General features: G+C 26.7%; 2 protein-coding genes across 2 annotated transcripts in view; one reads left to right on the top strand and one right to left on the bottom strand.

Annotated features, from left to right (window-relative positions):
• Positions 1-1,604: 1,604 nt before the first annotated feature.
• LOC129613603 (reversion-inducing cysteine-rich protein with Kazal motifs) overlaps positions 1,605-21,958 on the top strand; it is a gene marked incomplete at its 3' end in the record, with an annotated part of 66,914 nt that continues 46,560 nt past the window's right edge. The window contains exons 1-2 of the mRNA XM_055527734.1: positions 1,605-1,665; positions 8,988-9,134. Of these exons, the coding sequence (XP_055383709.1) occupies positions 8,993-9,134 (142 nt within the window). The remainder of the gene's footprint in view (positions 1,666-8,987; positions 9,135-21,958) is intronic.
• On the bottom strand, positions 18,308-19,165 carry LOC129613519 (trypsin delta-like). The gene has a single exon (XM_055527626.1). The coding sequence runs from the start codon at positions 19,146-19,148 to the stop codon at positions 18,381-18,383; it is 768 nt and encodes a 255-aa protein (XP_055383601.1). The 5' UTR covers positions 19,149-19,165; the 3' UTR covers positions 18,308-18,380.

Here is a 21,958-nt window from a genome sequence, read left to right as displayed (position 1 = left end):
AATATTGTAGGTTCCGTTAAATTTAGAAACATATTAACACAACAATAATAATTGCCCAAAATTGAAATTACTTTATCAATATACTATAGATACATAATTCGAAAAACAACAACGACTAAATGCCATCGATTGATATCCTTATTTCAATTTCCCGTAAATGTTTTTTGTTCCACTTCGAGATCTCAACATCTCGCTCAATGGAATATTGAATTTCAGTCAATAGAAAACAAAGCATATTGAAATTTTTCCAGATAACTTTCTATTATGCCTCAGATGTGATTAATCTCATCAATTGTTAAGTGTTTCTCAATTATCAACTGGAGTCTTTCATATAATCCTATCTTAAACAGTAGTAGCATCAGTGGTAGTAATAATTAGATAGACTTGTAAACCAAAGATGAACTGCTGCACTTATTAATTTTATTGGAGTGTAAATGACAAAAATATCTTAAGTAAGTAAGTAAGAGAGGGGGGCTCCACTCGTACACCCGCGCAAAGCTCATGGACTAGGCCAACAGAAAAAGGCCTTGCCTTTTTCCCATCCCAACACACAACAACCCCCTGCAGTTCGATACACAAGACCCCCTATCCAAACCAGCCAACCACCCTGGCGAACCATCCGTGTAGATGAATAACCCCTCATGCGTGCATAACCCCCCCACACTCCAATCCTCCCTTTGTGGAACCACAACCTCATAATCAACCCTCCAGTCGGTATATGGCACCACAAAATCAGGCCTAATGTCCATAGGCCACATTCCATATTCTCCCAGAATTCTACTGTGTGTGTATTCCCTGTTTTTAAGTATGCCCATCGCATGTAGCCTCAAGGCACTCCTCGCAGCCACCGCTTTCGCAGAATAACCTCCAAACCCAAAAATATCTTACACCTAGTTTTCCTTAAAAATGTAACATATGACCCTGAAACTAAACTCATTTAATAAAATGAATAAGCCACAAACTTATTATACAAAGAAAATATAAATACATTTAAAATTATACAATTAACATAAAAAAAAACGAATAATACCTAATATTGTAATCGTTCCAACAATATTTACAAACATAAAAACATCAGTTGAAAGTGTAAAAAAATAAACACCATTCGAGAATTAAAACTTATAACGAATCAATGAACTGCTCACATATGCCTAATCCATAATATTCTGTTAATTCTTTTCATACACAAAAAAAAATCACAAAAATGACATTGTTTACAATTAGAAAACTGTTATTGAATCACCGTTCTGTAAGCTCAAAAACTGTAATGTTAAATGTAATGTTAAGAAACTATGGTTTGCCTTCCTTTTATTAATCACATTTTAAATTGAATGTAATAGTATCAATGTTTCTTCTTCCTCTTTTGAGAGGAAAACATAGCATGAAAATTTTATTTTGATTTTTCCTTAACACGGCTCTTGTCTGTCGAACGTACACTCTTCGTAGCCTATTCTTGTTGTTGTTTTTCCTAATTTTTCTTATAAAAATATTGTTTATGCCTTTGTATTTTTATTATTTATTTTTTTTCCATTTGTTCGTTTTCTTCACACAAGTCTATTTATTCAATAAGATTTTTTTCTGTCATTAGTTCTGAAGTGATTGAGCTCGTGTTAGGATGGATTGGATATTACGCGGCGATAATTGTTTAAGGCGTTAATAATAAATGTATGAAAAGAAAATTTATTTTTATTTTATCGGGTTTTACTAAAAAAAAAAAACATTAATGCAATTTTGATTATAGGCATATTTTGTTAAATTATAAAGGTGGAATACAAGAATATAAAAAAGTTTTAAAAAATCGGGAGTTTTTGTTTGTTTCTAGTGAACAAGAATATTTAAATAACAACAAATGAAAAGCTAAAGAAATCAAAACAATTTAAATTAATAATGTTGATAACATTTAAATGGTGATAACCTTTTCAAACCTGTTATACTCTTTGAGAATAACGAAAACAAAAAAAAAATAAATAGCAACTAGTTGATTTTTTATTATAGCACTTAACATTGTTGTTTTTAAAATTGTATAAATAATATTAAAATTCCAAGTTAAAGAAAAAAAAAAAATGAAATCTTACAATTGAATCCTTTATTGTTTTATAAGGATAGTTTGGATACCAACTTACGTGTATGAAATTTTTGTTTGAATCAATACGCACTCACAGCTTCGTTTAGCTATTTAAAAGTCTTTCATGTATAATTATTGAATTTTAAATTATTTTTACACCTAATAAAAGGTATTCATTAAAAATATTTACAAAAGTTCCGACGGTACTTTAATACAAAGCAAAATGAATAATATCACGGAATTTCCATAATTTGAAATCTTTTCAAATGTCACAAATAAGCGCGAATTTTTTAAGATGCTGAGTTTGATTTGATTTGCATGATTTGACTTGCTTGATTCAAACTAGTTCGATCTGCATAGAAGTTATTGTTACTATGAAATGAAGTTATTGTTATAAATGTATGAATTGAGTAATTTAAATAATTGTTGCATTAAACTCACTTATGCAGATCTCACGCATTATTAAAATATCACGGAATATAAATTGAGTTTAAATTTCCAAATTTCAAATAATTTAATGCCATAGTATTATTAATACAAAATTTTACTTCTGATCCTGAATGACAGTATTCATTTCATAACACTAAGCTCTTGTGAGTTCTTTTACTTAAAATGTTAAAATTACTGTTATTAATTACCCCTTTAATTAATTCATAATTAACCCTTTTATATCACAATATTTTTATATTGCAATATTTCAAATTTGTAAAATTTAACATTTTAAATGGCATTGCACGGTAACACTATGGAACAACTGATGTATTAAAATAAATTAATATTAGACACCTAAATGACAATGATAAATTAATGTTAAATTAAAAATTCTTATTGTATTTAAAATGCATAAAGATCTACTTGTAAACTGAATGACTATTCAATAAAAAAATTCAACATTTAAATGAGGTTAATGAAGTTTATTATTATTTTGTTTAATGTAACATTTATATAATGCAATTACAAGGTGCCCTTAAGTGTTGCAAAAAATTTTAGCATGACCAATTCATACCAAAATTGATAGCGTTTTTTTTTGCAAATTTATGCGAGTTGGGCATCACATTTTGCTTTAGAATTTAAGAAACAAAATAATTTTCATAAAATAATTGTTAGGCGAGGACATTCGTTTCAAAGAAAATTCTCGTTTTTTTTTCCAATAAATATCTACATAATTATAATCAATTCCTCCCACAACTTATTTATATACATTATAATTATTTATTAAACTTATCATTATTTTTTCATCATCATTATAGTTAAATACATTCAAAGGTACAATATGCATGATTAAATCCTTTTGATGAAATTTAAAAATTAGTTATGCCTAATACAATTTTTAATTTGAATTGGACTTAAAATATATGTATATATACATCTATGTATATGTATATTATAAAATATAAATTTAAACGCCCCGTTATTTAAAAAAAATTTTATGTAAAACTCCTCCCACTTACATGCGAGAAAATTAACTCACCCTTAATTTTTTCTTCTTTTTACGATTTTTTACGTTACACTTATTATAATTTTTTTACTATAATTTATTAAATATTAGACCATCAACGAAAATAAAGTTTTCAAGTGAATATCAGTAATTACCATAAGTTATGTATATAGTTACAATCAGCTCTGTATGTATGTATATACAGTAAAAATGAAGAAGTACACAAATATTTTGAAAGCAATTTATTCCGAATAGGACAAAATTTCAATTCAACTAAATAGTATCAAATATGTATATTACAAAATAATAGTAACCACTGTAATTAGCATCTCAACATATTACTCGTTCTATATAATTATTCTATTTATTATTTAAATGATGGTGCTCTATAAATAATATGTATGTAATATAAGGGTTAATAAACGTCATCGCCATCTCATATACTTGACATTTAATCGTTTTGAAATGTTTATTTGTATATTTCCTCTCTTCTTTATAACACAATCAATAATGTAAATATTAGTTTTTCAAATGACATTTTTGAGTATTATATAATTTATTCCATCATTTTATATTGTTAACTTATATATATACAATGTATTTTAAAGTTATTTATTTCGTACATTCGCATCGCATCATTTTATAAATTAAGGGGCTCTTATGTGACACTTTCTTTTAAATTACACTTTAATATTATTATTATTGTAATAATGAACATTATAGTGCGGGTTCTCTTTGAGTATAAAATTTCAAATTATATATAAAAATTTAAATATAAAAATGAGAATAGAAGATGCGTTTAATATAATTAAAAAGAATAAGTTCTTATTAGTGCTAGTGCTAGTTTATACTATATTACACACTATGCGTATGTCCAAAAATACATACTTTTCATATACTCACAGATTCAATTTATATACATTAATAAAAACTATATTAACTAAGAGATACAAAATATAATACTTGAATATGTAAATTAATTCTAAGAGGGCTTGATTTTTTTTTACAAAAATATAGATGAATAAAAGAAAATTTAAATTAATATACATTATAGATACAAGAGAATACACGGTTTGTTTCTTACAGTTATGGGATATTAATTTGAATAACATATAAACAATATGTTACTTTTATATTCTGACATGACCATTAATTGTCAAATGCAATATAATTATGATTTATAACTCAACTAGATTCATATTTTATATATTTTTACCCTGACTGTTTGTTGGTTTTAATAAGTGCAAATTTAGCAATCAAATATGAATAACATAGAACTTCCATATCACTCCTCAATCTTATTCTGTTTTACATTATCCTTTTGATTTCTCTGTATCTCCCACAATCGTTTTCCTCCAAGTTTTTTACTGCTTCAGATTTCCGTAACATAATCCATCTCCACATTTTTTATTTTGTCTTTCTATTGGTTGATGCTTTGTTATCGTCCACAACTTCTCATTTCTTATTTGTCTCGACCAAAATATTCAACATATTATTTTGAAATATGTACATATTTATTCACGAATAATTGTAATTTATGTTTGGCTTCCGTAAAGCAGTACGAATTTTATACATGCACTGAATATAAGCATTTTTGTTCCTCGAGACGAATGTGTAGACTATCCAAAGTAACATATTTTATCCGAAGCCATTGTCACTTTGAACAATTTATGTTCGTTGTTCTGTTTAAGACCTCCATCTTTTAATACTATATTTCTCAAGTAATTGTATTACGACAGCTCTTCTATTCCAAATGTTATTCATCTTTATTTTCTTAGATGTTTTATATCTTTGTTCTTGATACCTTGTGTTTATTCCTGTAATCTTCATTTCGTTCTTATTTATCCCAGGTCCCACTTCTTCTGCGTTGTTTGACCGTTTATATACTGTATCCTACGTATTACCTACAGTGTTTCTAATAAGAGGTACGTCATCAATATTGTCTACACTAGATCAACCAACTGTTGCGACGGTCGCTAAGATATTTCTTATTGAGTTTTGGTCGTATCAAGAATGACTATGAACATTAGAAGTTATAAGGAACATCCCTGTTTACTACCGCGTTTGTAGTAAATTCGCTATCTACATTATTGGGTTCCACTCTCTTGCTTAAGTTTTGATGCTGCTGGTAATTAAGTGGTGTCCAAACAATACGCTACGGTACTTCCATATTTTGAACACCTTTTTAAAAGTGTACTAATAAAAAAAAAACATCAATAGCAAACTATATCATTCATTTCTGCTACAATAAATTATTTAAAACTTTATTACACTTATTTACTTCTTAATCATCATAATTTTCACTTAATGCACATGATATCGAAAACTAAATATGAAAGTAAACAAATTGTCCAAGTTTTATGCTGCGATTTAAGTAGATCAATTAAGGGCAATAAATTCAACAAGAAAAAAACTCTACAAGTACAATTTTTTTAGTATTTTTTTTCTCTTTCGTTCATTTAATTTAATTTTTTATTTGCATTTAAGACTTTGAATATATATTTACATACGAACATACTTATTAATGGCTGATATGCAGGGAAATGACTTACTTTAAATTCCTATGGTACTGTAGATAAAAAGATTCTTCATAAAAAGAGTTCATCATTAGTAGCCGTCACATATACACACTTACACACTTAATTTTAATAAAAAATTCTCGCACATATATTTTCATTAATTTTATTTTTGTTTTCTCTTTTTTTATTAAAATTGAGAAATCTTTTCCGATTATTCAAGGGATGTGCTAAATTTTATACGAATCTTAATTTTGAATTTCTACACAATATTTTGTTTCAACACTGTGAAGCTCAAATATGCTTTATTTCATTTTCGTATTTAACAATAAACGTTTCCAATTTAAAAAAATCTCACTCTTCTCAATAAAAATACTGTAACAGTATAGCTGTATAAATGCGATTCTTACAAAAGACACTCTGATGACACTCTTGTTCATTTTATTTCGGGTCGCGTTTTTTTTTTTTTATTTTTTTTATGTGCCTTTGTGCCTTGTCTCATCTTCCCAATTTTATTTTCTTTTTATTAATTCTTATATGAATTTAGAAGATAAATTGTAAGTAATTATATTTTTATTACTTTTTATGCTGGATCACATATATATGCATACAATCTATCCGTACATATGTATGCACATAATCTATCCGTACATTTAAATAAGCATGCAATATATACACATGCTTTGCTTACATACGAGTACATATGATATACGCATATATGTAAATATGTATACAAATCATATTTAAATATACATTTTCATGTTTCTAACATATCTATGCTGGTACATAAACATAACGTTATATACTAATGTACGGAACATCGTTTTTAACCTGACTGAATTAATAAAATGTTTTAAATTTTAAATGAAATTTTACGATTATAATATGGTTCAGCTATTGAACCAAATTGAACACGGTTATGGTTCCCAAAAATTATTGGCAAAATCATATTATACTAAATTTGGATAACCTGAAGGCTACAAAATACGCAATTTGACGGAATAATGTGAGCACAGATGGATTCATATCAAATTTTTTAAATGAACACCTCAAAATCTAAAAAAGTTGCTATAGTGGTGCATTAACAAAAATCAGTTATAATTTTTAATCCTAACCCTACGTATTAAATTAGTTTACCGTTTATTATAATTGTCTGGAAAAAGTGATTGTATGGAAGCACACATCTAATAAGACGGGAGGCCAAGTTGGTGGTGCCATACTCTTCTTCCTTGACATTGTAGGCCATTTGCATAAATTAGGACAGTCTGTGAATTGTTTGTGTAGATTTTGCAATGATTAAGATAAAACAATTGAGCATATTCCCTAATTTTTTAAAACATTGGCCATAAAGCGATTGGTTCATTTGGAAGAATTTACGGTGGCACCCTTGGGACATATTTTTAATTACGTGAGGATTATAGTAGGCCTAGTTGGCGTTTTATAAACGGTGAGATGTTACCGTAAACTTTTTTCGCTCCAGTGAGCTACTCTGAGGGTGACCCTATCCTACCGATCTACAAATCTACAAATCTACCCTTGACAATAATTTTTCCTATCACAGTTCAATACCCTATAATTTTCAGGATGTACAATTCATATGAAATTGCCTTGTTTTTTTTTTTTTTTTTTTCTATAAATTTTTATTAAAAAAATTGAGTAAGAATAATAAAAAAAGAGAGATAACAAGATTTCTATATGAAGTAATTGATGAAAATTTAAATAAAAAACAATTTCACTAGATATACCATGTGGACGGACGGGTCAAAATTTTGATTTTAAAAATAAAAATAAATTATTTTAAATGAAAATAAAAATAAATAATAGTATAAATAAATGTTTTGATTTAAAATATGCATAATGAGTTGAGAGAGAAAAATATTTTTGTTTTTTAATGATATTTTAAATGTGCGTGTAGTTGTTGTATTTGTGGTAGTGTAATAAAAATTATTTGAATTTGTGTCTTTTTTTATTTGTTAAAAATATTTTAATTAAATTAAATGAAAAAAAAAACATGATGAATATTAGAAGATTAATTTAAATTTATTACAAATATAACAATATGGAAAAATGAAATTTCATTTTTATTTAAAAATATTTATATAGGCATCATATTCATATAAGTGTGGCCCATTAAAATAAATTGATTTGTTTTTCGCGTGTATAAAATTACAAAGTTTCCGAAATCATAAAGCGGAAATTTAGGGAATTTGTTTTTATATTGAAAACAATTTACAATAAGTATTATTAATTTATTATGGTAAAAGGATCATTTTTACAAAACATTAATATTGAATTGTTGTTCTGTTTACATGAAAAATACTAATTAAAACTTAGGGTAATTTTAGTAAATAAATTAAATTTAAAAATATGGGATGCTTATGAATACGGTACTAGTGGCACCACCAACTTTTTGTATATAATTTCAAACAACATAATATTTTACACGCACATATACATATATATACGTTATATGCACATAAGTGCACGAACTTGAAATAACTATACTCAACTGATAAATATCCAATAAAAAATAATGTAAGCCTTAGTAATTCAAGAGCATTTTAATTATAGGTTTCTTACAGTTCAATTCTAATTTTTCTATTAAAATTATTTACTTCTCGGCATAGGTATACAGGCAAACACCCTATTTTATTATTAACGTTACATATTCCTAAGGTACATTATAAAGAACACCGTAAGGAACATATTAAAATTGTATGATTTCAATTTTCAATAAAAAGACTTATCAAAATCTTTCGTTTTAAAATATTAGCTCTATAACTCTAGCTACTTACATACAGAATTTATTAAAAAATTTTTTTTTAATTCGAAGCAGTTGTTACAGATTATGCACTAAGGTTAAGTTGTTACAAAACGATACCAACATTATATAATTAGTTAAACTATTTAAATTCATTCATAATTTAATGTGAACTTTAATAATAATTATTTTTCTTTTTAAATATAGTGAAAATGAAATGTTTGAAAAAATATTCAATTTTAAGAAAATCAAAAAAATCAATTAAAAATATATTAATATTTTTAATATTAATTAATATTATTGAAAATAGTTTAGCATTTAATAAAACACATTGGAATGAAACAACAGAATATGGTAAGAAAAAAATATAATTAGCATATTTTAATAGTATATTAAATAATTTAAATATAAATTAAAATTGAAAATTAATTAATTCATATTTATAAAACAGTATTATATTAAATAAATTTTTAAAATAAAATATAGGATCAATACTTATAGGATTATAATTAGATTATAATATTTTGAAAATATTGCATATAATTTAAGGTCTCCGTAATCGAATCCAGCTTTGATAATAAATTAAACACAATAGAGAAAAGCTACAGTTTGTAAAAATATACCATATATACAGAATGACACACAAAAATAACTTAATATCCTGTATGTTAAAATTAAATTACTAAGTACATTATTTTAGTCATTATTCTAGTGGTTATCAGGCGTAGTTGACTAAGTTAGAATTGACAGATTGAACTTTATAAAACAATGAAATTTTTTTTGGAAAAATATTTTTTGAAATATTAAAAATTTCTTTACTTTGTAATCGGGATCGGCCACTCGTAGATTCGCATATTCCAAGAGACCCGAATGGGTTTCCCACGCTCCCGCCTACAATATCTCTATTCCAAGTATAAAACTCGAGATATCTCCAAGTAAATTAAATAGCAGTTCTCGAACGCTCAGGAAGCCCTGCCCAAAACTATTGCGCTGCCGAATACCTTGTGCCGGGCGGTCGCATTCCTAGTAACTCCGCGGTTAATTTTACTGAGCACGATCGAAGAAACATTTTTGCATGCGGCACCTATTTTTATCTCCAAGTAGGCAGACAAGTCCAGCCCGTACGGTAGAACAAAAAAGGCAACCACCCACAGATGACGTATCATTAAATGCACCCCCAATGTCAAAAAAGCAGCGAACTACCACCATTAAATCCTGCAGCGCACCCGAGAACGTACCCGACTTCCCTGATTGACAGCATAGTTTTGTCGTTGCTTTCAATAGAAAAGAAGTAAGGCTAATCGAACGAAAAGACTTTAGGTGATTGCTTACCTATCTTCGCAATATACGTCACCTTAGCCACCCTTTACGCACAAAAAATTTCAAAAACGCGAAGTATATGCCGCCATTACCTGAAGATTTGAAAGACCTGAAGTACAAAACGGTCGAGTTAGGAAAGTGCGCTGAGGTCATCACCACCAACGTCTACTTTCTTTCTTCGATCATTGAGCCATTAGGACGTTCCATTTGGACAAACCCCCTATCGTTCGAATTGACTTCAACCTGTGGATTGAGGCAGCCAATACATTTCTTCTGCCAAGCCCCCGGAGACCAAAATATTAAGCCTAATCTGCCTATGGTCGATTATGGGTGCCTCATTTCGGCCACGTCATCCATCAACCCTATTACTAAAAAACTCAGTGTACATGGTGGTGTCAAGAACCTCTTCCCTAATTGCATTTATGGATATTGGCCTGTTGCACTCATTCATAATCGTTAATTTATTGCTATATATAAATTCAAGTAGGCACTTACATTTTTTATTTATATCACTGCTTCTCCAGACGGCGAAGTTGACATTAGAGTCACTTCCTATTATCAGCGGGAGGCAGGAACAGCATACAGCATTCAGGAAACTCTGTCCAACACCCAGGGATTTCAACTTCCCCAACAGAACCATCTGATCCTTGGAGCAGTAATCTAGAATGGGAAGATATATAAGTCTTTTACTAAACAAGATGTTGTCCCAGTTAATGGCTACTTTTATTTTCTCCACTTGGACATCGGATAGCCCCTCAATGGGTTGCAAAACATGAGCGATAGCTACTTTGATTTACACCACTGCATCCCGGTAAAAGGTCTTTTTTAAACATTCTTGAAAAATATTTCCAGTGACCTTCTTCCTAGCATTACCTTCCACCGACCTCCTCTTTGAAGGACCTGCGTCAGGAAGATTACTTTTTGACTTTTCACTCTTCTGGAAGAATAATTTAAATTGCAAGGCGCCTGGTATCCTCGGCATAAACTGTTTCACAAGACACGGCCACGGCACGAATGTAATTTTGTTCATTTTAATAATCTTTCTATCGTCTGCCATTACCGAGACCCACGACTTGGAGGTGACAGTGGGATTTTGAGTCCCGGACCGGTCACTCAGTAGTAACTGAAATCCAAAATAATAATAATTACTTTTTAATGTAAACTGGAGTAAGCAATGAGGTTATCCTCTTTAATAATCAAGCATATCCTTTCGAAGTGAATTTCTGAACTTCTCGAAAGAGTGTAAAATCCAGTCATAAAAATTTTTTTACCTGAAAAACAAGCTTTTTAAATGACTCTTGGCATATTACACGATTATCGCAAGACTAGATTTTGTATGAGCAAACGTATATCGACTCTTTTAGAAGAGATTTTTTATATTTAGAGACTCAACTTGAACTTAAGTGTACTTAAGTTCGTTGATATTAGACGAAAAAAAACCAAACATAGCCAGATGCCCGATATGCAAGTAGTTTGCCAAAAAATAATTTGAAGCATAGATAATTAAGTATTTGGTTATTTTTTATTAAGTTGACTTAGGCAGTTTTGCCTTGTTGCCCCAGATTTATTTAAAAATTAATAATTATTAAATACTTTGAAATTCGTTAGGGAATGGTATTTTATATAAAGTGTAAATAATTTTGCAGAAATACTAGAAAATGATATTAAATTCACATTGCGACAAATACATAAAATAAATTGGTAAGGGTATTTTGATTACCACAATATTGTTAGAATTTTGCATATATGTATGCATTTATTTCAAGTATACGTCGAGGTATTTACATATATATTGTTATATGTAAATTAATAATAAATTTATATATATCAAGATTACTTATGCATAATGTATATGTACGTATATTACATGAAAATTAATTAAATATGTAAATAACGTACCGGAAATTGCTTTTATTGTAAAAAAAAAATAAAACAAAATCTATAAATACTCATTGATAAACTCTTAATATCAATTTTTCATCATTATTATATCGTAAAATCACATTAATTTAAGCTTACATACATATACATATATGCAATTATATTTAGCATAACATTTATTCAACAAGTTGCATAATATTTTCATTATGTTATAAAATTTAATATTTAATTAAATCGATGTCACAAAACATACATAAATTGAAGCACATATCCATATGTGAATATATCTAGTTATAATATGAGTTCAAAATATTATTTTTTTCATTTATTACTTACATACTTATACTTATTGCATATTTTAATCGATATTATTATTCGATATTACTCGAATTAAAGGTGGAATAATAAGCAACGTGAATATGATTTGAAGAGTGCAGGCTTTCTTGCATTGTACTTATATATATATCGATTCTCTATATTAAATAGGATAGAGGATATAGTAAGAAATTAAATTTGCATTGAAATTCAATTATAGAATATAAACATATATTGTGGAATTTAATTTATAAGAACAAAAATTTCAAAAATAGAACTTAAATTTTAAATGTACGAGTGCAAAATCATACGAAATATTCAAGTACTTGCAAGAATATAATGTAATTTTTATATAATTTTATCACATAATTTAATGCTCTTAACCGTATTCAATAAAATTATTGTATTTAATATACAAAGAAAATATTAAAGCAAATGCATTTTAAGTTTAAGCGATTATTTCAAAAAGTAAATTAAAAATTTGCCGCGATTTACATGTATGTGTATATTTTTATTTCATAGACGGTCTTCTTACAGAATTTAAAAAAAAAAACCATTAATAAATGGCAATAAACTTGATAAGATATTTTCTATAATCTATATAGTCTAATTTGCTATAATCTATAAGTATTATTTTATTCAAATAATGCAATATTAAAATTGGAATTTAATCAGAATATCATTATTATTTTGTTACACACAGGATGGCACAAAATTAATACGAAAATTTACATATTTAATAAATTCTATAATTATATGCTATGTACACTCCCTGATTTCATTAAAATTAAGTTTTGAAGCAGCACAATACTTCATACAAACTAGAATCGGTAACAATAATGCATCACATCTTCATCTTATTTTCGCCAGCCTAAGTCGTACTGTTTTGCTTATTCAATAAAATTAGTATATTGACGCAATTGAAATTTGGTTTTATAGGAAAAAGATTGATTTTTTTTAATCTATTTTCTATTGTAAGTTTTTCATTGTAATGAAATATTTAACAATAATATTGTACAGGCTCTATATCAAGTGGATCGTATCCATTTCATAATTTTTTTGGAATTTAATTAAATTTAAATTGCTTTTATACAAGTTTTAATATTATTATAAGAATTTAATTTATTATGCAGCTTCATAGTAAATGAAATTTGTAATTTAATCAGGATATCATGAACTTTTTTTAGGAACATTGTTATTATTATTAATACTACATATAAGTCTAAATTTTATAATGAACTTGTAATATTTTATTATGTTACAACACTTATGATTAATTCACTGTATAATATATAACAAGTAAAAAAACATGCAATTAAATTTTACATACTTATACGTCACCCAATTTACTGCACTGTTCATATCAAATATTGAACTAAATATTGAACTAAATTATTTTAACATTCTATCATGACCTACGTTAACAGTGAATTATTCATATATATATACACATATGCTTATATAATATTATATGAAACTTTAATTTCCCATAAGTATAATATACACATGACATCGTAATTAATACAAACGGAAATTCTATGATAGTTGCTGATAAATTTGTAGCAATAAAATGTTAGGCCGGAATATTAGAATAAAATGTAAAGCTTAAATAATTGTCAACAAGAATAATAATTTTTCAAAAAATTTTAAAACTTACAACATTGTGTACAGTAGTATGACTGATATCAGGAAGTTCAGAGCATTAAAATTAATAATAAGTAGTTTTAAAAAAAAATACATAAAAAATATTATATTTCTTTTTATCAATAATCCGATATTGTATAAAAATTAAATAATCAATAATAATAATTTATTATTTTATTGGAATTGATAAGTGTTATATACCGTAGAACGTCGGTAATATAAAAAAATATCAGGTGTAAATTTTGATAAGAACTTAAACATAAAAATAAAAGTAAAAATTCCTATTGCGTTTTTTCTTAATTTTTGTAAACTTAAGTAAATATTAAATAAATTAATAATTTATCACAACATTTTATATAATGAAAGTATCACTTATTTTCTATAACTAAATTTATATCTAATAATTATTCATATAATAAAAATATATAAAAATTCTCCAAAAATAACTCTACAAATATTGTAATATCCATTCTCTTATTTTGGAAATTTTTGTATAAACACCAGGATATTCACTTAAACCACAACCTTTGCCAAATGATACAATACCACATAATTTATTACTATTTCGGCATATTAATGGACCACCGGAATCACCTTGGCATGCATCATATCCACCACCCGGATAGCCAGCACATAACATACGATCAGTCATTTTAAAACCATCTTCTTCATATTTAAAAAAACAATATTTTTGATTTGATATTTGTACATTAACAGCATTTAAATTATCTGTTGCATAACCAAGATCAGTTCGTCCCCAACCACTAACTGATGCTATTCCACCTTCCACCGTATCAAATAATTCTAATTCGATTGATTGAATTGTTAGAGAATATTTTAATTTTTGTGTTAAAATTAATATAGCTATATCAAAATCAGCCAATAATTTATTAAAATCTGGATGTATAATACGTGATTTAATATTATAGACTGAGCCACCTGATGTTGTTTTTGATGAACCAACTCTTACAGATAGAATACTTTCATGAAATGCTTGAACACAATGTGCTGCTGTTAATATTGCTATTTCACTAATTATAGCACCACCACAATGATGTTGTCCAAACATTTGTATATCAGCTTGATACGGATAATCTTTAATATCAACTTCATGACCACCAATTATATAAAGATCTTCTGATTCATTTTGTAATTCATTTTTAATAGATTTTGCATTAAATGCTAGCAAATTTTGAAATAGAATTAAAAAAATTATTACTGAATTTTTTGACATGTTTTCTTGAATGTTTTCTTTAAACTAAATTTTAATGAATTTTAGACTACCAAATTTATACTAATTAATAATCTCTCCAATAAAATTATACTGCAATTATTTAGAATTTTTTTTATTGATTTATTGAGAGAACATTAATAAAAACAAACATTTTTATTCCAATAAATTCCATATAATTTAATATTTAATTAATTATCATACTTTGTATTATTTTTAGGTATTTTGTTCGAATCGAACTTCTTTACGATGACAAGCATGTTTAGCATAATATCAAACTTGTTTTTATAATGTAAACATAATTTTTATTATACTTTTATAGCAGTAAACAAACATCACTTTTATTATTGTTAACAAAAAAAAAAACAAAATATGTTATTAAACAAAGTTATCGAATCTGAATATTTTTTTAATTATTTTATTTACTTTGCGATTTCTAACTACAATAAACTAATTAAAATTTCCTACCGAAATTATTGCATATTAATTACTTATTATATAAAATTTTATTTTGATTCGGGAGCCGAAATTAATTAGAATTTTTAAATAATAGTAATCAGAAATAAATTCATAAAACTTCTATAATAAAAAGGATAATCAATTATCTAATTATTCAGTAAAATCTTGACTATTCGTTCAATTATATTTTAAATTTATTTTGTTTTAAATCTAATTGTTGCGTTACAAGTATAATACAAGATTTCTCTGGCCTCCTAAGTTTTAAATAATATGTATTTTAAATACGTACAGTACCTACACACTAAGTAATATACCTATTGAAAGTTAGTCAATAAAATGATATTGAATTACTTTTAACTTGATTATCCTTTACTTATGTTTAAATTAAAAACACAAAACTTGTCCTTTAAAGAAGAAAATAAATTTGCATTTTACAAAATGTTACCAACTAGCAAATATGACCTGTTTGAAGATTAAAACATCATACAAATGATCATTACAAAAAATTTAAACTGGCAAAGAGATTTCAAAGTAACACGCGATCAAGTTCAATCCATTAAATATTATTTTTGAAAAATGCATTAATTACTATAGTATATATGCATATTTAAGTAAATCAACATAAATTAACCTTAAATTAAAATGTGACAAAGTTATCAAAAAGTAAATTGGAAACAAAAATATAAACCAGATCTGTGGCTTTTTTCTATTATCAGGTTATAAGCCTGTTTTATTAAAAAACTTTAGGATAACCATTACTATGCTATTAATTAGTAAATATAATAATTATTACATTTTTCGCAAAATTGTAAAATATCTCTGACTATTAGTTAAATAGCATTATAAAATTTTAAATTAGTATTACAAACTAAGTGGCAATTTTAAAAATATTCGACCTTTATCCATTTCTCATCCAAATAAAATTAGTTTGTAATAAAGTCAATTATTTTTACACACATATTCTGCCTCCTCTTTTCAATTCTTCTAATTCTTATCTATTTCTCGTTCTTCTCTGCATTTCTTATATCTACAGTAAGCCTCACTATATGAATGCATATTTTGTAATTAGAGCAACTAGATGATATTATTAATAATTTATTATATTTATAAATAATATTTATTCATTCATATTTCCATCAAGATTTTTATGTGATCATATAAATTTTACCAGAAGCGGCAAAATGAATTCCTTTTGGTTTTTCCATTACACATTCATTTATATACATATTTTCAATTGATAAAACGTCGTTACAAACACACATTCGAATTGTTATTGGTGAAAAATGCAAATTACATGCAACTTTGTCCAAGATCATTTAACTTTTGTATAATTAAATTTCAGAATATCGTTTTTACTAATTAAGAAAAAGAAATTGATTTATTTTAACAGCAAAGCACTTAATGGAAATTACCGCAAATGGAATAGGTTTTCTGCTTCTTTAAAATTAGTATAACAAAAGTATTTTGTCGGAACTTGATTTTCTTTCAATAATTAAATTATTTTGTATTATCCTATACTTGACAAGAGTTTTAACAGCCAATATTATTAAAAATTAAAGTTGAATGATTTATTAGTTCTATAGATGCTTTTTATTAGAGTTAACGTATAAAAGTCGACATTAAAACTCCTTGAGGTAGTATTTTGGTTCCAATATTATATATTTGTTGCACTTCTGTAGCATGAAATGAAGATGAAATCGATTTATGTAAATTTTACTCGGGTAGTAAAATTGATAATTCACTATCACTTCAGATAAATAACGTTATAATTCAACATATGCGTAATCACAACGAAATTGCTGTCATGATAAAACAAAGTTTTAACATCACTTTCAAAAACATTTCAAAGTTAGGCATCACAAAACATTACAAATTGAGTCGTTTCGATTGGCTAAAAAAAAAAAAACTCTGTTAGAAGATTTCACTGTTTTTCAATACAAAAAATAATTTCAAACCTTTCCTGTAGTGTAAAACAATGTCGCAAATTCTTGATGAAACTGGAAATGCACTATTCTGATTTACCAATATAAAATATTAAAACTAATAATAATAAATTATGCAATAAAATTGCATTTAAAACCAGAAAACTCGTCTTCAACTTTTAAAACTTGGTAGAAATTAAAATATTAATTTTTTCTAATTAACCAATTTATTGAGTCTTAGTAGTGCTAAAATACATAATGACTACTGGGATAAACTTAATACATTTGTAAAAAATTGAACAAATTAATTAGCCATAAACTGTTGTAACTTTTAAGTAAATTGCTCTTCTATGCTTAAACAAACATTATAATTTAGCTTAAATCGTATAACTATAAAACTACCATTAGAAACTGTTTTATTAGAGGAAGTAAGTCTTTAATTTAATTTGGTTTAATTATAAATTCAGAGTATGTAATTAAAATTAATGCGAAAATAAGTGAGTTGGTAATAAATTTCAATTTAGTAGTACGGAAACTGTAAAGCTATAGAAAAAATGCTATCTTAATTCAGAATACACGTATATTGTATGCACTTTTATAAATTTTTAAGTCACTTTAAATTTACAACCACAATCACAATATTAAAAAATGCGCACGATATTTAATCCAAATTTTAAATACAAATTTTTTTTAATTTGGACATTTTTTTAGACAATCTGAAATTATTTTTATAAGCAATAATTAAAAAACAAAAATAATTCTTAGCAAATCAATTTTTTATTAAAATCAAAAGAATTTTCAACACGTTTTCATTCCATTTCAATTAATTTAAGCTGAGTTTTCTTCAATCCATGGTAATAAGTTTTGTACGTTAGCATAAACACCAGAATAATTTGGACGAGCACATCCAGAACCCCATGAAACAACACCAGCTTGTTGTCCATTAACAATCAATGGGCCACCTGAATCACCTTGGCATGAATCTTTGCCACCACCATTAACACCACCGCATAACATTCTATCGGTAATTCTTGATGAACCATATTGTTGACGGCATACACTTTGTGAAACAATTTCAATATCAACAGCTTGTAATTGTTTTGGAATTGAACCACCTTCACGGGTAGCACCCCATCCTGAAATTTTTGCAAGTTCTCCACCTTTCATTGCAGCTCTATTTAATGAAATAATTTGTGCTTTGGCTCCAGTTTTAACTTGTTCAGCTAATTTCATAATTGCAACATCATAATCAATAGTCCATGAGTTATATTTTTCGTGTTTTCTGATTTCAGTTACTTGAATCAATTGACCACCCTCATTATGGAATGATGATCCAACACGTACTTGTAAATTTTTGGCTGAAACACCTTCAACACAATGAGCAGCAGTTAAAATAGTTTTTCCATCACCAATAATTGATCCACCACATCTATGTGATCCATAATATTGCATTGAAATTTGATGTGGATATTCAGCAATATCAACTGGACGACCACCAACAATACGTCCATCTAACATTGGCACTAAACCTGGTGGAAATGCGGTAGCACTAAGTGCACCAACCAAGCAAGCAATCAAAATGAGATATTTGAACATGTTGTTATAATTAGTTTAACTCGTAAACTGATAATTTCTAACGACAACTTGAACACTTTATATACTCTAGTAAAACTACAGAAGAAGAAATCTAAATCTTTTCTATTTGAAATGATAAGGTATTGATAAGATTTATCATTTTTATCCTTTTATATTAACAATCTAAGTCGTGTGTTTTAATATTTACAAATTTTTAATCTATAAATATTATTTATCGTTCGATCCAAAGCCTTTTCTAAGATCAATCTAGTATTGCGCATATAAGTGAAAATATATTTACCATTGTAATACTTAAAAGTTTAATAACGTTAGTATATCATGGTTATTTTAATCCTATAAGCTGTTACGGTATAGGAAAGCATTATAACAATACGCATAAAACGTTTGGAAGCTATAAAAAATATTACTTTGCTCTAGTAATAGATTTATGTATTATAAACACAAAAATAATCAAAGTTAATTTACAATTGAAGAATCTCAAGAGGGTTTTAAAATTGGGAAAATCCTTTTTACTATAATTCTTTTGAAGAGGGCATATTTATGACTGTAATATATTATTAATTAAGCACTATATTTGATTATAAAATATTAGACATGATTATAATTTGATGACTTAAACTTTTTTTAGAATTTCACTAGAAAAATTATAGTTCAAATATTTTTAGAAGCATTCATTTGACTTGTATGACGTAATATAAAAGTTTTATAGATTTATGGATGATATTTGTTTTATAGTGAGATTACGATAAATAAATTTTGTGAAAATGCGGCAATTTTTAAATTTGTGATTTTAATTTTTAACTTTTGCTTTTTATTTATTTTAAATTATACATACTTACTTAAGATATAGAGACTTCCTGATATATAAAACTCATGAAATTATATAGCTGCCGTTTTTTTCCAGAAGTCAGAAAATATGCAATGTTCCAATATAACAAAGACTATAAGCCTTCCGTCACGATATGCCAGTTATCTTACATCCAATAGGTAATTAAATCGTGCAAAACATATGGCTTCAGTCCAAATCAAACCTTTCGCAGACATTGATATATACAAAAAATCACAATAAAACTAGGTTCTTAACAAGTTGTACCATAGCTTGTAGGTTTTTCCGCATGAAAGCCAAGTTGATTGGCTATTCTTCAAGCATTTTTTGGCAATTATAAGAGCTCAAAATTGGTAGCAACCGAAATTCTCCAAAGACCTTAAATTTAACCGCGTTTTCAGTTTTTGAATTTCTGCGTATAGTATACTATTTCTGCCCACTCCTTTCATTTCACCTTCCAATCCTTCTTATACTTTCTTATCAAAATTAATTGTACAGCAGTAAATCATTCATTCAAATGCATGCCATACTTGTTTTGATTTCTCACAATCCACCAACAATAATGAAGTGAACAGTCAGTTACCTAGCCATATTTAGGTCATTTTTTTCTTGAAATTGCCTTACAAACTGCAAAAATCTCAAAACCTGAACTGCAGATGTTGCTGTCGGCAACTACATATGCTCGTATGTTACATGTATCTACCGAAATTTCCTTTAATTTAAATTTATACAACACAACGCTTCCTCCGTCTCAGGCAACCTGTTAAAAAATTCATTCGTTAAAATAGACTTTACTTTAAAAATTCGAATTCGATCTATGTATAATTTAAAACAAATTTTTGCACCATTCTCGATACATATACATCAGTGTAATATTGTGACTTTAATATTGTAATTTGAAAATATTTTCAATAATATTTCTTATAAAGTTTTGTATTCAAAAAATATCATATTTGAATAATAAATGAAACGCAACGAGAATGCTATAAAATAAAAAATAGGCAATAATGTTATTTCTATTCCTCTTTATAATTGATGCACCTTTCATTTAAAGGAAATTTATATTGCAAATGTGCCGGTAAATTTCCCTTTGAAGTTTATTTTTGATTTAAATTTTGTATATTATGTAGATCTACATACATGCTTTCATTCGTACATGTATGTATGTATGTATTTTCCTATATTCTTTTATTTAATGCTCAATTATAACTTTAACAGTATTAAAAAAAAGAACTAATTTCTCTTTGATTTTTCAAAAGATTTCAAAGAACATTATTTTATAAATTTTAATAAAAGACTCTCAATATTTTCGAAATGAATTTTTTTTTTAAACTGGAAACTTTTAACTTATTAAACATAAATATATATGTATGTATGTATAACATAAGTGATATTGAGTAAAGGATTAAAATTATGTATTTATATACGTATATGTATAGAACAGAGCTTTTAGTACAAACTCACCGATCTACATGAAATTAAATTCAAGAATTTCTATGAGCTTTTTTGTATATTATAGTAAGAGTTTGACAGGTGTAACTGGAAAATAAGCAGTCGAAGCCGAGTTTATGGAAATCGGAAAGATTGCAAATTTTGTAAAATAATATAGGTATAGCAATATTGAAAAATAATGTAAATCAATTCACAAATTTCAGAAGATTCTATACGTTAATTTATTTTTCAAATAAGCTGTTGTACAAATCTCTTACATCTTTACAAATTTTAAAAGCCATAACTGTATATATCATCTTTTACTAAAGTATTTTAAAAATAATACGCATATTTCTATACGAATAGGTTTAATGCTTTTCTTGGAAGAAATGAAACATCAAAAATATAAAATTACTAAAGAAGCGTCTTATTTTTTTCTTTTCCTTTCAATTCTCTTGCGTGTTTCATTTTCAAAAGGAAAATCTCTAAGAAAATTAACGGGAAAATAAAATATTTTGTGTGATTGTGCTTTATGATATTTTTAACAGAAGAA

The sequence above is a fragment of the Condylostylus longicornis genome, unplaced genomic scaffold (genome assembly GCF_029603195.1).
Source record: "Condylostylus longicornis isolate FDR11 unplaced genomic scaffold, ASM2960319v2 ptg000084l, whole genome shotgun sequence".
Lineage (NCBI taxonomy): Eukaryota > Metazoa > Arthropoda > Insecta > Diptera > Dolichopodidae > Condylostylus > Condylostylus longicornis.
The sequence above is the reverse complement of the archived record's forward strand: the minus strand, read 5'-3'. Positions and strand labels throughout refer to the sequence as shown.

Excerpts from the sequence above, each read along its gene's own strand:
- LOC129613519 (XM_055527626.1), bottom strand. The coding sequence starts at position 19,148 with ATGTTCAAATATCTCATTTTGATTGCTTGCTTGGTTGGTGCACTTAGT.